General features: G+C 37.0%; 1 protein-coding gene across 2 annotated transcripts in view; it reads left to right on the forward strand.

The window, feature by feature from the left end:
• The window catches only part of LOC306997068 (uncharacterized protein), a 45,162-nt gene extending 30,175 nt beyond the window's left edge, over positions 1 to 14,987 (forward strand). The window contains exons 1-3 of one of the 2 annotated variants that reach the window (XM_079610129.1): positions 3,844 to 4,111; positions 6,893 to 7,127; positions 13,611 to 14,987. In XM_079610129.1, coding sequence (XP_079466255.1) covers positions 7,043 to 7,127; positions 13,611 to 14,539 — 1,014 coding nt within the window. In that variant the 5' untranslated portion in view covers positions 3,844 to 4,111; positions 6,893 to 7,042 and the 3' untranslated portion in view covers positions 14,540 to 14,987. Of the gene's footprint in view, positions 1 to 3,843; positions 4,112 to 6,892; positions 7,128 to 13,610 lie in introns of those variants that run through there. The other variant, XM_079610130.1, reaches the window with a different exon arrangement.
• The last annotated feature ends 1,225 nt before the right edge of the window (positions 14,988 to 16,212 follow it).

A 16,212-nucleotide genomic window follows, 5' to 3' on the forward strand; every position in this document is an offset into this window, starting at 1 on the left:
CTGATTGAAGGAGGAGTTTCACCACTGATTGGAGGAGTTTCCCACTGATTGAAGGACGAGTTTCCCACTGATTGAAGGAGGAGTTTCCCACTGATTGAAGGAGGAGTTTCACCACTGATTGAAGGAGGAGTTTCACCACTGATTGAAGGAGGAGTTTCACCACTGATTGAAGGAGGAGTTTCCCACTGATTGAAGGAGGAGTTTCCCACTGATTGAAGGAGGAGTTTCACCACTGATTGAAGGAGGAGTTTCCCACTGATTGAAGGACGAGTTTCCCACTGATTGAAGGAGGAGTTTCCCACTGATTGAAGGAGGAGTTTCACCACTGATTGAAGGAGGAGTTTCCCACTGATTGAAGGAGGAGTTTCACCACTGATTGAAGGAGGAGTTTCACCACTGATTGAAGGAGGAGTTTCACCACTGATTGAAGGAGGAGTTTCACCACTGATTGGAGGAGTTTCCCACTGATTGAAGGACGAGTTTCCCACTGATTGAAGGAGGAGTTTCCCACTGATTGAAGGAGGAGTTTCACCACTGATTGAAGGAGGAGTTTCCCACTGATTGAAGGAGGAGTTTCCCACTGATTGAAGGAGGAGTTTCCCACTGATTGAAGGAGGAGTTTCCCACTGATTGAAGGAGGAGTTTCCCACTGATTGAAGGAGGAGTTTCACCACTGATTGAAGGAGGAGTTTCCCACTGATTGAAGGAGGAGTTTCCCACTGATTGAAGGAGGAGTTTCACACTGATTGAAGGAGGAGTTTCACCACTGATTGAAGGAGGAGTTTCCCACTGATTGAAGGAGGAGTTTCACCACTGATTGAAGGAGGAGTTTCACCACTGATTGAAGGAGGAGTTTCACCACTGATTGAAGGAGGAGTTTCACCACTGATTGAAGGAGGAGTTTTCCACTGATTGAAGGAGGAGTTTCCCACTGATTGAAGGAGGAGTTTCACCACTGATTGAAGGAGGAGTTTCCCACTGATTGAAGGAGGAGTTTCCCACTGATTGAAGGAGGAGTTTCCCACTGATTGAAGGAGGAGTTTCCCACTGATTGAAGGAGGAGTTTCACCACTGAGGAGCTCCCAGGCAGTTTGTCAGCACAGTTATGCAGTCCAGCAGTGCTGTTGCAACCGGCAACACTACACCTACGTACCATCCTGACCACTGTACTAAACACAGATAAAGCTAATGCTAAAAATCTACACTATCCTAACTGATGCTATACTTTACTACTAACTATGCTTCTAACAATACTAACAACACCACTAACAACAATGCTAATTAACTACCATAGACGTAATTCCACTTTCCAACTCCTGACTCGCTACAGTGGTTTTGACAGAACCAGATGCTTTTATACCAGGGGCTGCCGAGGGCGTGACAGAGTACCGTCACAGAGTACCCCTACGTCACCCCTACTTTTTTACGTTTTTACACCATATATTTGAAAATTAAAACACTATACTCAAATGCTAAAAAATTTACTGGAATCAATGAACAGCATTTATGAAGCTCCATTCTTATAGATCATTAACTAAAAAAAGTTGTTTTAGTGTTTAGTTACTGTTGTAGAGGCTTTTGAACTGTTAGGTTCTGATTAAGTGAGTAAACCCTTCTGGGTGCCGGTCAGAGCACAAATAATGAGGAGACAGTTCATCAGATTAACTGTGTATTGGAGGTAGATGGATGGATCACAGAAGTATATTCAATGATGTACATAGTCTGGAAAATAAGTACAATAAAGATAATGAATAAACTAAATATATATACAATAATAAGCAGGCACGGTTAATAATGCAAAATAATTATTCTTAATTCCCATCATTGACATTTCTCTACTCAACATCCAGTTAAATAAACAGAAACTAGGTATTCCACAGGAAAATACACACTGTAAGTGACCATTTGTCATCAATAACATACAGTGCCCATATATGGATAACATGATAGCTCATATGAAGAGCATTCAAACAAACATGACGATAATCACTCGTCTGGTATTATAACATCTTAACAGACCAACATCACATCATTAATAACCCATAACACTGATCTGCAGCTTAATAAAGAATGAATAATCACACTTTAAATAATATTACCGATCTGAATAACACAGAACGATCTCTACAGGACATGTGCATGAACGTATGTCACGGATGCATAACTCTGTTCAGATCACATTTAACACAAATACAATCAAATTGGCTTACTTTGAAGGTCAGTGACTAACATCATGATAATGCATCTGCAGCAATCACCAAGAACAAACAGGAATCAGCAACTTTACAGCTGACAGCTCGCACAGATCACTCAGACACAGTAGATAGCGGCAGCTTAACTGTACACTGCGCACCAACTGCATATTACCATGACTACGGTTTCATAATAAAAGTCCCTTCTGAATGAGCCTTTAATACAGTTACCCTTTAAAATCATTCATTTTATTCATTCAACGGTTGCTTCACGACCAATTTCAAAGTTCCGTGCGACTGACACTGGGGGGCGAAATGCAACAATCAAATGCGAATGTTGTGTGCAGTGGAAATGCAGCTTCACAGTGTAAATAAAGTCATTGTTGTAGTTTATTTTCTGTCAGGAGTTATTGTGTGCTAAGTCTTTCTTGAAGTAGATATATTAATGCAATTTTCAACTTGACTAAGTGTACTATATTGTCTTCTGATTGTACATGCAATTACGAGAAAAGGAACTTTTGTCTTGATTGATATATTTAATTGACCCTTTGCTAAGCCCCGCCCTCCTTAGTTACTGTTGCTACGCCTGGAAAGCTTTCACGCCTGGCGCGTCTATTATTGCAGTGTGTATGCACCGGTGTCAGACATTCCCGAGGAGACAGTTAGTCATTTTTGGCGAACAGGTGAAATATCTGAGAGAGCGAGACAAAAGGGACTGCGGTATGCATTCGAGGGATATATCCATGACATAATATTCCCGCGCCTAGTTACGGTTGCTAAGCCACGATTGGCCTGTGGCGGTTACATAGTTTTAATAACATTAATGAGTTTTTTATCATTCTATCTTTTTTATCATTCTATTGTAATACTGTTATAAATATGTTTGGGATGTAATGTATTATTGTCAACCAAATTATAATGCAGGTCTTGTATCATACAAAGAGGCTGGAGGTAATTTTATAAAACCGAGTCAAAAAGTCTCAGAAAATACAACTAGAACAGAAACCAAAAACTCATTGACATCATTTGTGTGAAAGGAAATTTAAACGTTAAAACTGGAGAGAAACTGTTCTTGTAATCAAGTTAGTGTTTGCATTTTTACATTTATTCCAAAATAATAACTAAAGCCACAGGACAGTAAAAAAATATAAACAATATTATTTGTGAAATAATGTTCTGCTTTTCTTTTTAATAGTCAACTTATTTTCAGCAGTCATCAAGCTTGTACACAGTGGTCACAGACAAGGTGTACCTTTAATTTCCCCAAGCGTATTGCTCTCTAAAACCTCCCACTGTCATCATGTTTGTAGTAGGCCATTTCAAGATTGATTTTGACGTGACATCTAAGTGGGTGAGTTATTTACTTTTTAATTTTACTAATTTTTAATTAGTCTTTCCATTAACGCCATCGTTTTCATTCAGGCCGATGAGAATAGCGCATTGTCTCACGTGACTTTTAACATGTAGCCTACAGCAGAAAAACAATACTGTAACTGTAATCGAGAGAAGTTAAATATAATGTTGAATCCATATATTATATTATATAACTATTGTGCATTATTAATTATGATTTAATTAGTGTATTTGCTTCATAACGGTGCGGAGATTTACTGAATGCGGCCCCTTTAAGAAACATGACACCGGGTGCACTGAGCATGCGCAGAAGAGGATGCGCGAGAGCCCTCTATTATTTGTTTTATTTCTTCTCTCTTTTTTCATTTTTGTTGTTTTTTCTTTTGATGTTATTTACTAGTAGTAGTCGAATACATTGGGATCCCCTGTAAGTTTATGTTATTGTTATGTTAATATTCTTGTTGAAACTTTCACCAGTTGAAGCTGAAAGTGACGCTGTTAACGATCGTGAATGAAGGACAAACGTGGGATATTTTCTCCGGATGTCGTATATTTCCAGTCTGCAGGTCAGAGATGTTATATTTATAATGTAAGAATTAATGTTTGTGTTGCATAAATGTACATTGTTCGTAGTCTAACGTACAGAGAATTAAATATAGGTAGTCATTAGTTTGATCAGCCTCTTTTCAGTCTGTATGATTTCTCTTTGTTAGATTTCCGTTTAACTCATATATTAATTGAAGAATTTAACCTGTGACTTGTTTCATCATTATAAAATCTGGATTCCCATAAAAATGAACAACCTTCCTATAGAGCCGTTTAAAATGCTACTAATCTAGGCTAACCATATCAAAATGCTCTACATTTTTTAAACACATGGTCATTTAACTTAAAAAGGGTAAGTATTTAAATATAATCTCAGTCAGTAACCTTGAATTAGATCTGGGATCATCTGAACTTTAAAGCTGCACACATTCTCTCTGTGTGTAAAGAGTTTCACACACAGATCTCAATAATCTGCACTCTGGAGAAAAGCAATTCAACTCTGATCAGTGTGGTAAAAAGTTTTTTTTAATTATCAAATCTAAAATGTCACCTGTAAACATAACGACATGAAAAATCATATATGTTTTGAATGTGTGAGGAGATTTACTGCAGCTGAACAACTGAAACAGCACCAAAACATTCATACATTTTTTTTAAATAAAATTAAAATAAACTTACAAGTGCTCATATTGTGACAAAGGTTTCTCTGCACTGAAATCACATGAGCGGCTTTATACTGGAGAGAAGCCGTACCTCCAAAAGTGTCCTCAGTCATATATCCATATCGCTTAAGCTTAAAGGCACACTATGTAAGATTTTTGGATCAAAATATTCAATAATCACAAGAACAATGTTATATATTTTGTTGATTTGTGTACATTATCCCAAATGTTTCTAAGGATGTTTAAATCCAGCACACCATTGTGACCGTATTATGATTTATCTACTTCAAGCCATCTTGGCTATTTTGGTAATAATGTATTTTTTAATGCAATGTTAAGCGACATAGCCTTTATCACTCTATAGAATACTATAAAATAATATGATTTCTAGCTCATTCTGTGATGAGTAAGAAGCAACATTACACAGAAGGAAGTTTCAATCACTCGATTTTGTTGAGTTATTCACATAAATTGTATTTTGAAGATGTTAGCATTTTAGTGTCTTCTAAATTAAATCTCAATAGCATGGTTCTAGAAATGTTCCATAAATCTCAGAATTTTAAGTCGACTCTCAGTCCCAAAGCCTCAAAAAAAAAAAAAAAGTAATTGCAATTTGTGTGCCAGACAGGTGTATACACCAGCCACAGATATTTATGTAATCATCACAGATAGCTAAACACAACCCACCGTTACATACAAAAAGGATAGAATAAAGGAAAACAAAACTACATAAGAAATTATATGCAACTTTCTTTGTCTTTTAATTAAGTACGGGTAATTCTGTGTCAACTCAAGAGGTCCCTGACTAAAATTTTTTTTTTTTTCTGATGATAGAAACATAAATGAAGAAGAAATCTACAAATTGAAATGTCATGGATGTATATTTACTGAGTAAATCACATTTTGTTTAGGGGGGTCAAAACGTTTATTTTTATTTTTAATCTGAGATTTGGTGCCAAATTACAGGGGTGTAAAAATGACTTTAGAAAGATGGCAGCATAATAATTTTATTTTTTTAAGATTGGTAGGTCTAGGAGTTAAATCTGTTGATTTTAGCAATCTTTGTTGGATTATATGACAACGGTGACCGTTCAAAAATCGGAAAAAGCACTTCTTGTTCTTTGTGTCGGGTTGTGTCGAGCCATTCGTTAGTCTGGTTGTTTGATGAGAAAAAGATGAAATGTAGTTGCAATAAACGAGATAAGAGTCCGCACCTCAGCTGCAGCAGCGGAGGACTCTTATTCTGCCGGACCTGAGGAGGAACTGATGACGACAAATCAGAGGAAAGGGGCGTTTCATTCCCGCCCACGTGTAGAAATCCAATATTCAAGCTGCTTATTAATTTTTCTACCTCAGAACGAAAAACTAAAAATCAAGCTGAATTCTTGTTTTTCGTGATTTTGAAAAAAAAATGTTTTCTCATTTTTCTATTTTCAATATTAAATAAAAAAAACTATTAAACTAATGATACACGGATTGGTGAGTAATTTGATTTGTATAATCAATAATAAAACATCTAGCCTTTTATCTGAATAACTAGATTTTCTTGTTTAATTCTGTAGTTCTATACAAAAAATAATTTTCAATGTAAAAAAAAAATGACTGATTTTATTCTTTGTTTCAATTAGTTTAAATGCATTATAATCATTGGCTTTTTTCTTAGTTTATATATATTGTTATGTACCAATCATAAGAGCTGTAGAAAAATAAGCAAATAATCTAGGCACTTAGATCATAATCTTGTACAGCAGTTGTCATTCACATTTTGACTATTTGTCAAAACTAACCTTTGGTACATCAAAAATATGATATTTGATCAGCAGATCTCACTTGTTTTCTATTATTAAATGAGGGTTCACTTGAAAATTCACATGTATCCTCCTTGAACTCATTCTAACAACTTCATATTGTACTATGTTTCAGACCCGATGGAGGTGAAAGAGCAAAGTGAAATTTCAAATGTGAATATGCTGTAGTTTGTTTTCAGCCTCTTGACACCAATAAAACGATTTAATGTGCCAATTTACAGAAGATCTCAGACATCTCCATAATGAATGAGCTGAAAACAGGGAACTTTTGGAGACAAAGAGGCTTTTCAGCAGCAGTTAAACATGATGGCCCTGTCCTTTTTAATTGCAGATTGGATAAAAACACAGTGATCACAGTTCACACCTGCAGTGAAGCCCCTCCCACTACAATTCACCAATAAATACTGGGAATATTGCCATCATCCTACAAGAGAAGGACAAACTCCAGGAGTAGCAGCTGAAATCTGTGTGACTGTTAAAGATGGAGTTTATTAAAGAGGAGATTGAAGACACGAGTGATCCAGAACCATCCAGAATAAAACATGAAGATACTGAGGAACAAATAGGTTGGTGTCCATTCTTGATTCTTCATTGTTGACTGCTTTAGTAGCTGTAAATTAATACGCAGTATATACACTGTAAAAAAAAAAGTTGAGATAACTTAAAAGTTTAAGGCAACCAGTTGCAGGACATTTTTGAGTTCTCTCAACTTAGGATCAATTAGTTGTACAAACTAATGTGTGTATGTTCAATCAACATAATATATTAAGTTTAACTAACTTGGTTAAACTACCAATATGTTCAGTTGACTCTAAATATTGAACTTTAAGCAACCAGCTACAGGACTTTTTAGTTTACTCAACTTGAATTTACAAACTTAAGTTTGCTGTTCAACTAACCTAAACTATCAAGTTAATCAAAAAATAATCAATCCAATGAGTGAACGATTCTATTAAATGCTATTCAGTACATTGGTCCTTCAAAAACATTCTTTAAAGTGACAATACAATTTCATCAATATGGCTTTAACAACTTTTCAAATCCACTCAGTTCATTAAAAACTCATTTCAATCAACAACAACAAATACAATAAATAAATACATGCAATTTCAAGTCTCAAAACCTTTCTTTAAAGTGACAATACAATTTCATCAATATGGCTTACCTAAAAACTATGTCCCGATCAGGTTTTTTTGCCCTCGAGTCCGAGTCCGAGTCATTTGATTTTGAGTATCTGCCGATACCGAGTCCCGATCCGATACTTCTATAATACATAAAAAAAAAAGAATAAAGAAGAGCGAAAAAACAGATCCAGGATGTTCCTTATTTTTTATTTAATTCACCTTATTTTAACATTCAACAACTCTGTTAACGAACAGAGCACTTCTGTGAGGTAGCTTGAACAATCAAGTAATAAATAACATAAATTCTTCACTTTTGGTGATGTCAACAAAGTGATTTTTTCGTCATGGTTTGATTCGTCATGCCGCACGCGTTGCTGTTTCTGTGTGGAGTCAAAAGGGTCTAGCTCTGTGCCACCGCATAACTATAGTGTTAAAAAATAATGAGAATATATACATATATTATATCCGAGTCCTGATCGGGAGGTAACGTCCGATTCCGATCGAGTCTGAAACCACGTGATCGGATCTGGACATCCCTACTAAAAACTTTACAAATCCACTCATTTCATTCAAAACTCAGTTAATAGGTAATAGTAATATAAATAAATAAAATAAAATAAAATAAAACATGCAAGTTAAAGTCTAAAGAATTGTTTATAAGCAGCAAAAGTAAAATAAATAATACAAAATTCAAGTATAAAATAATGTGCAACAAAACTTGACTTGACTTAGCTTGAAAATTTGTGCAACAAAAATAAACCGAGTGCAAAAATCCATGGACAAAGTTGTCCTCCATATATGGGCCATTCTACAAAATTGGTGCAAACTGCTGTCCCTCATCCAAAAAACACATTTGAAAAGCATTTAATTATTAAAATCTTAGATGTTTACTAAGATCCTTCAATTATCTATTGAAAACCACAATAATTTTTTAAGATATCAGTAAGCTTTATATATATATATATATATATATATATATATATATATATATATATATATATATATATATATATATATATATATATATATATATATATATAAAATCATCATTTATGTGCTACTTTCAATTAGGAGCTGTCCCAAACACTAACCCCTAAATTTCAACTTGTGAAAATGATATTGAAAATTTTTTTGCACTTTTTTCCATTCTTGTTTTTTTAAAAAATATATGTATATATTTTTTAAATTAAGTTAAAACAAATATTTATTTTATATTTTATTTTTAAATCATGAAACTTTATCTAAAAAAAACATGTCCTTCATTTTCATGTCACTACCAAAACAGTGAATGTTGTAGTCCATTGGCTGAGACTGATTTTAGCCACACCCCTACATTTTTGATCAGGAAATATTCCTGTGTCCCTCTCTCTCTCTCATGTGCAATATGGTGAGTAGATTGATCCCAACATTTTTAAATTTAAAGCTGCAGTTGGGAGTTTTTAGAAAACGTTGACTTAGCCTGAACATTTGAACAAGCACAATTTATGCCTGGTTCAGATTAGAGTGCGGATCGGGCCGAATTTTTCAGTCCGAGCCCGGCCCGCGTCCGACAGAGCAGTAACCGAACCCGACCCGAGCCCGACAGGCATAAAGATATTTATGTTCGAGCCCGACCCGAGCCCGACAGTTAAAATCCCATTTTTTTCTCATACTAATGACAATTGTACGTTTGTTTGTGTGGAAAGCCCGCTTTTATTAAGCAACTGTAGGAAGGCAATCGGAAATGTCAACAGGACAAGCGCATCAGCGCGCGGAGCAACAAGCGCTCTTAACACCTGGCGCGCGCACATTATGCACGCGTTTCGTTGTCACGGCTACATAAACAAATGTCCGCACACAGGAAGACGGATGTTATAGGAATTTTTTTACATGTATTTTAATCACAAAAAACGTTTGCATCAAGTGAAAGCATCAGGCACATCGGCTACCTACATAAGCTGTTTTAAATTTAAAATGTTCAATGCCTTATCGCGCTGATGTGACCGAGCCCGACCCGAACCCGAACATCATTTCTAAATATCTGTCCGAACCCGGCCCGGCCCGTCGGGTACCGGCGGGTCCCGTCGGGCTCGGGTCGGGTATCCATCCTCTAGTTCAGATTACACGATTTTAGCCCGATTTTGGCACAATTCGTTTGACGTAGGGTGTCGTGGGGATTCGTAAACGACAACGGGCGTCGGGACGCAAGATTCGATCGTTTCATCTCGTATAGTGTGTCATAGTGGGCGACAACCTACGTCGCGTCTGCGATGCTTCACGACATCACGACAAAAAGACTAGCATGTTTGATTTTTTTTCCGGTCCTCCACGACGAGAGTGAGTGAGTGAGTGAGCGAGAGTGTGTGTGTGCACGCTAGTGTGTGTGTGTGTGTGTGTGCTAGGGTGACCACCTGGCTATATTGCTCTGTTGAAGGTCAGACCTGATTTTGCGGGACACGAGGGAGAGAACTTACTATTATTATTATACTAGGTGAATATTGATTTTATATTAGACGTCTTTTTGCAGTGATGTTAACATGCTTTCAAATTGCTAATATAGGCTTTATAAAAATGTTAAAGGATAATTCCGGTATTTAACACCTTGAGTCTATATTGTAGTTTGTTTTGGATGAACAAGAGTGGTGGACAACATTTTTTTGACAATAGTTCCTCTCTCGAGTTTTTGACTATAAAAGAATTGGCCATGGACCCATTTAACATTGGAGTCAATGGGCATGTCCGAAAATGTCATTAAAACAGCCAATAATGTTCGTTTACAAAACTGTTAAACTCACCGAGTGATTAGTGGTGTTAGTTGATGTTCCAGAAACAAAAAGTGTTGCGAAATACAGTTTCTGTCGTGTTTTATTCGTCATTTTGTAAAATCCCATTGTTGAAAAAATAGTTCCACTATAGCAAAATAAACGGATTGGAATCATATATTGCGACGATATATTGTTTATAATCATCAACGAACACCACTAACCACTCGGTGAGTTTAACAGTTTTGTAAACGAACATTATTGGCTGTTTTAATGACATTTTCGGACATGCCCATTGACTCCAGTTAAATGGGTCCATGGCCAATTCTTTTATAGTCAAAAACTCGAGAGAGGAACTATTGTCAAAAAAATGTTGTCCACCACTCTTGTTCATCCAAAACAAACTACAATATAGACTCAAGGTGTTAAATACCGGAATTATCCTTTAATGACGGCACTGACCGGCGCTGTGAACGTCACTAATAATATTAAACTCATTGTAACAGCACGGGTCTATTCAATCTAAATAATTAAGTGAAAATAATAAATAATCCAATCGCTAAAAAGCACATTTCCAAATAAGCACAAATTCCATTAGGAAAGACTAGAAAGATTAAATGCGTTCTTAACGGATTCAGTGCATCTTAAATTGTTTTGTCTTTTCCATGCGTGATGGGGAAACTTCGGTGGCTACACAGCAATCTCCTATTCTAGGCTTTTTTAGGGTCTCCTGTAACTGGTTTTAATATATTTTTTCTCCCATTCCTTATCATACGTACAAAGATGCTTTTTCTTCTCGGGAGCTCCGGATAGATCCACTTTTCTGTTGCAGATTATTTGTATTTTTTTTCTCTGTGTTTGTTTTCCCGCTCTCGCTAGAACCAATAATAACGGCTGCGCATTTTCAGTGTTTTCTTATTTAAAAAATTGTATTGTAGAATTGTAATTTAAAGGACGATGAAATAAAATTATGCAGACAAAATTAAAATGCGGGACACTGCTTATGACTTGCGAGACACGGGACAAAGCTTCAAATTTCGGGACTGTCCATAACACTAGTTAGTGTGTGTGTGTGTGCGCGTGTGAGAGTGTGTGTGTGTGTATGTGTGCGAGTGAATGTCTGCGTGTGAGACGGCACGCGATGACTGGTCGGAAAGCAACGTGTAGTCTGACATGTTTCTTGTCCACGACACAACAAGATTTTATGAGGCAAAATCGCGTAATCTGACACCGTGACTATCGTAACAGACAAAACAATCGTGTAATCTGAACCAGGCATTACAGGTCACGCCCCCTTGACCTCTGCTGCGCTACAGCCCTCCCGCCTTAGCTCCTCCCCCACAACGGAGCCTGCTCACTAGCCTGGCGGATAAACAGTTATGGCACATTCACTGGTAGGGACGAAACATCAACAATATGCTTTACATTGACTATGGCCTGCCCATACTTTGACTACAAACAATTAAAATATTGTACAGTAGCCTATCAGATAAGGTCAGGTTTTCCGAAGTGCGTTGAATTTAGGCTATTTGTTTATATTTGTCCCTGTGCGCCGATCAGAGACGGAGTTCACTGCTGATATTCTGAGGTAAGAGCTTTCTAGTCTCGCGGCGGTCATCAGAAGCGCCTTGTATCGCCCAATCAGCGGATGGCGGGCGGGTGCGGTTTTAAAAATTGGTCAAAAACATTGGTGCGGATGGATGATGAGTTTTGTTTTGCGGATAAAATAATAGCCCATCCGCGCATCTCTAGTTCAAATCCTCCCATGTTAATCTACTAACTCTCCTGACTGCTTTGTCGGACAAAATGGCGGATGGCGAAGTATGATTGGTCAGATCACCTGTCAATCAAGCTCCCTGCAAGAGGGGGAATTAAGGGATGGTTCACCCAAAAAATTTAATTCTGTAAAAAAAAACATTTCACCCTTAAAGGAACACTTCACCCATTTGCATTAGACTTTGTATCTTTAGAAACCCAGTCACATTTTCGAATGGTCTTGGTTTATTCCCTTATTTTCCCCTGGGATGGGAGAAATAAGGATTTAAGTGTTCCACTTCCTGCTTTTTATGACGCAAAAATCATCATTTTGCGTCATAAAAAGCAGGAAGTCAAATTTCTTTGAATAAGGGTAAGACTACAAACACTAGCTCATCATTTATCCAGTAGAAGGCGCTGTTCCGCATGTTTTCAACCCGCCCATAGAGGGATCTCACTCACAGAATGTACATATAGTGTCAGCCATTCTTTATTTGGAAGCTAAGCTAACAGTTTCTTATTCTGTGGAGAAGGCTGAGTAGTAGCGGTGACCATCCTCTTTTTCCCGGACATGTCCGGCCGTCGAGATCGTCCAAAATGTCCGGGATTCGGCTTTTGCTTTCTGCAGTCGCATTCATAGTTTACATGCACACCTTTTGTTTCAATCTAACTGAATTCATCCCGATTGGTGAATCTGAATGTAGTGTTTACATGAACGCTAAACAAGTGATCGTTTGATGTGCGTTTTAACATTGCTAGGAAAATTCCCGCTCCTCCGTGAGAGATACGAGACCGGTGCGTCTCACAGGCGCCGGCGCCACTCATCAGTAATCACGCCGCCGGGCTCGCATCGTTCTCCGCGGCCGTCAGTCTCGTCCCTGCTCGTCACAGTAAACATGAGGAATGGCGACTGTAGAACGCAAAAGCCGAATCCTGGACATTTTGGGCGACATCAAAATACTGGGCAGACTCACGAGTAGCATAGCCTTGTTGTTTACTGCGATCTCTTACCGGTAGGCGTGGCCTCCTAGGGCAGCGAAGCAAGTGCATTCTGGGAGTTGTTGTCTTTCATCCCCATAAGCCAAAAATACATTTTCTGGCTTTTCTCAGTCTAGAAGGCTCCAAATTCAAAAATAATTTCACATTTCTTCTACATAAATGACCCATTTTAAATACACATTCATCTTTCCAGAGGTGAAGTGTTCCTTTAAGTTGTTCCATATATATATATATATATATATATATATATATATATATATATATATATATATATATATATATATATATATATATATATTGTATACATTTCTGCATTCAGTTCTGCTGAACACAAAAGGAAGATATTTAGAAGAATGTTTGTAACCTAGTAGATCTTGACTATCCGCAGTATTTTTTTTCCTAATTCTAACTGTATTTCTGTGTCTTTTAGACCAGGCGAGAGTGAAAGAGCAAAGACAAGAACTGAATGAAGTAAAGGAGGAACATCATAACTTTAAAACTCAAAAAACTAAATCCAAAAAGATGCACACCTGCCCTCAGTGTGGAAAGGGTTTCACACAGAAAGGAAGCCTTCAGACACACATGAGAATTCACACCGGAGAGAAACCGTATACATGCACTCAGTGTGGAAAGAGTTTCAATCAAGCATCAGGTCTCAGTGATCATCAGCTCCGTCACTCTGGAGAAAAGCCATTTAGCTGTGATCAGTGTGGTAAAGATTTTATTTCATCATCATATCTGAAAACACACATGAAAGATCATTCAGACGAGAAGCCTCATGTGTGTTCTCTCTGTGGAAAGAGTTTTTTACGGCTGAACAGTTTTAAACAGCACCAGAAAACACATGATGAAGTGAGAGATCATGTGTGTTGTGACTGTGGGAAGGGATTTAGAACACCAGGCAATCTGAAACTGCACCAGAGGATTCATACCGGAGAAAAACCTTACAAGTGCTCATCCTGTGACAAGAGTTTCGCTCAGTCTATAAACCTGAAATATCATGAGCGAGTTCATACTGGAGAGAAGCCGTATCACTGTACTCAGTGTGAGAAGAGCTTTATTTCATCTTCATATCTGAAACTACACCTGAAAATTCATTCAGGTGAAAAGCCTTATGTGTGTTCTCTCTGTGGAAAGAGTTTTTCATGGCCGCTCAGTTTTAAACTGCACCAGAAAACACATGATGACGTGAGAGATCATGTGTGTCGTGACTGTGGGATGAGCTTTACTATGTCTAGTCATCTGAAACGGCACCAAAGAACTCATACTGGAGAAAAACCGTACAAGTGCTCATATTGTGACAAGAGATTCACTCAATCTGGAAACCTGAAATCACACGAGCGACGTCATACTGGATAAAAACTGTACTACTGTACTCGGTGTGAGAAGAGCTTCACCTACTTGTAGGATTGAAAATAATCAAAGATATTTGAAATGAACAAATGAACTTTACTGTTTTCAGTCCCTAAAGGCATCGAGGTGCTGGTAGTGATCAAGATGTGTGTACTTTGGGGGTATGAAATTGTCACACCTTTAGTACAATGGGGGAAGTTATAATTTTCTGATTGGTCAGTTTGAATGTCTCACATTTGGGTTTTAGTCACATGGTCATGGAAGGGATAAAAGAAGATTGAAACGGTTTGCTATGTCCTTTTTATGCTCTCCTCTTTGGTGCTCTCTCTCTCTCTCTCTCTCTCTCTGGTAACATTTTACATATATGCTGGGTACAATTAAGTTTTTATCATTTCATACATCTATTTTGAGTGTAACCATAACCATATTTTGTCATTAAACCTTTCCAATTACAAATAATGTGCTAACTAGTTTTGATTTGGTATTGACTGTGAAGTGCTACCTATTGCAATACAATATTGTCACTCTCTATATATAGCAACGCTCTCCCACATATTAAGCTATTGTAACTGCGCTTATTTCCGTCGTGGGTGGAATAGACAAGAAATGTACAGTTTTCTACCTGATAACGTTTCTTTAGTAATTCGGCAATCCACCCTTACATACTCAAGTAATCTGGGGAGTCATATTAGAAAGCATTGTTCCCTTTTGTTGTCACTTCGAGTTACATCGAATGACGACGAAATGGGGTTCGCTTAGAAGCTTATCATCTTCGAATAGTAATAAAACGAGCCAATGGCAAGCAAATTTGCTGAATTTGCATAGCGTAACCCCCCCCCCCCCCCCCCTCGTGGGTATAAAGGAAGTGCTCCGGGTTTTCGCTTTTTTTTTTTTCATATTAAATGAGTATATTGACATATATTAATATGATGTATATGATTATTATTTATATAATACTGTATGTTTTGACCATTATGTCACCGATATGTTTAATTTATATATGCCAAACTATTTACTATTTAACTATTTATTTCAAGTTTACAGATCAAGTCTACATAACCACATCTCATTTTCAAATCTTTTATAAATAAAATGTATTATTTATTATTATTTTACCTCTTCTTGACCAGCTCATAAAAACAAAACAAACACTACACAAATTATATTTGAAAACTGATAATTATATGTGACATGTATATAAAAAGACACTATATACATACATCAAATATATGGGCTGGTTTTATATGTCAATTGTTTTATTTTCTAATAGGTTTTATATATGGGCATATATATTTTACGTATATATGTGGATAGATTGAATATATGTATATTTCATATGTGTACATATATTACATTTCCGTATGGGAGATCGCACTTGGTTTCTGTTATTAAATCAGGGTTCACTTGAAATGGAAATGAAAGAGCAAAGACAAAAACTGAAGTGAAATTTAAAGGGGGTTAAGCTGTAGTTTGTTTCAGCCTTAATGTGCCAATTTACAGAAGATCTCAGACATCACCGTAATGAATGAGCTGAAAACAGGGAAGTTTTGGAGACAATAGAGACTTTTCAGCAGCAGTTAAACATGATGGCCCTGTATCCTTTAAAGGGCACCTATTATGGAATTTTGAAATTTACCTTTCATGTAGTGTGTAACATAGATCTAAGTGAACAAAAACAT

Source organism: Phoxinus phoxinus (assembly GCF_949152265.1).
Source record: "Phoxinus phoxinus genome assembly, chromosome: 4".
In the NCBI taxonomy this organism is placed as follows: Eukaryota; Metazoa; Chordata; class Actinopteri; order Cypriniformes; family Leuciscidae; genus Phoxinus; species Phoxinus phoxinus.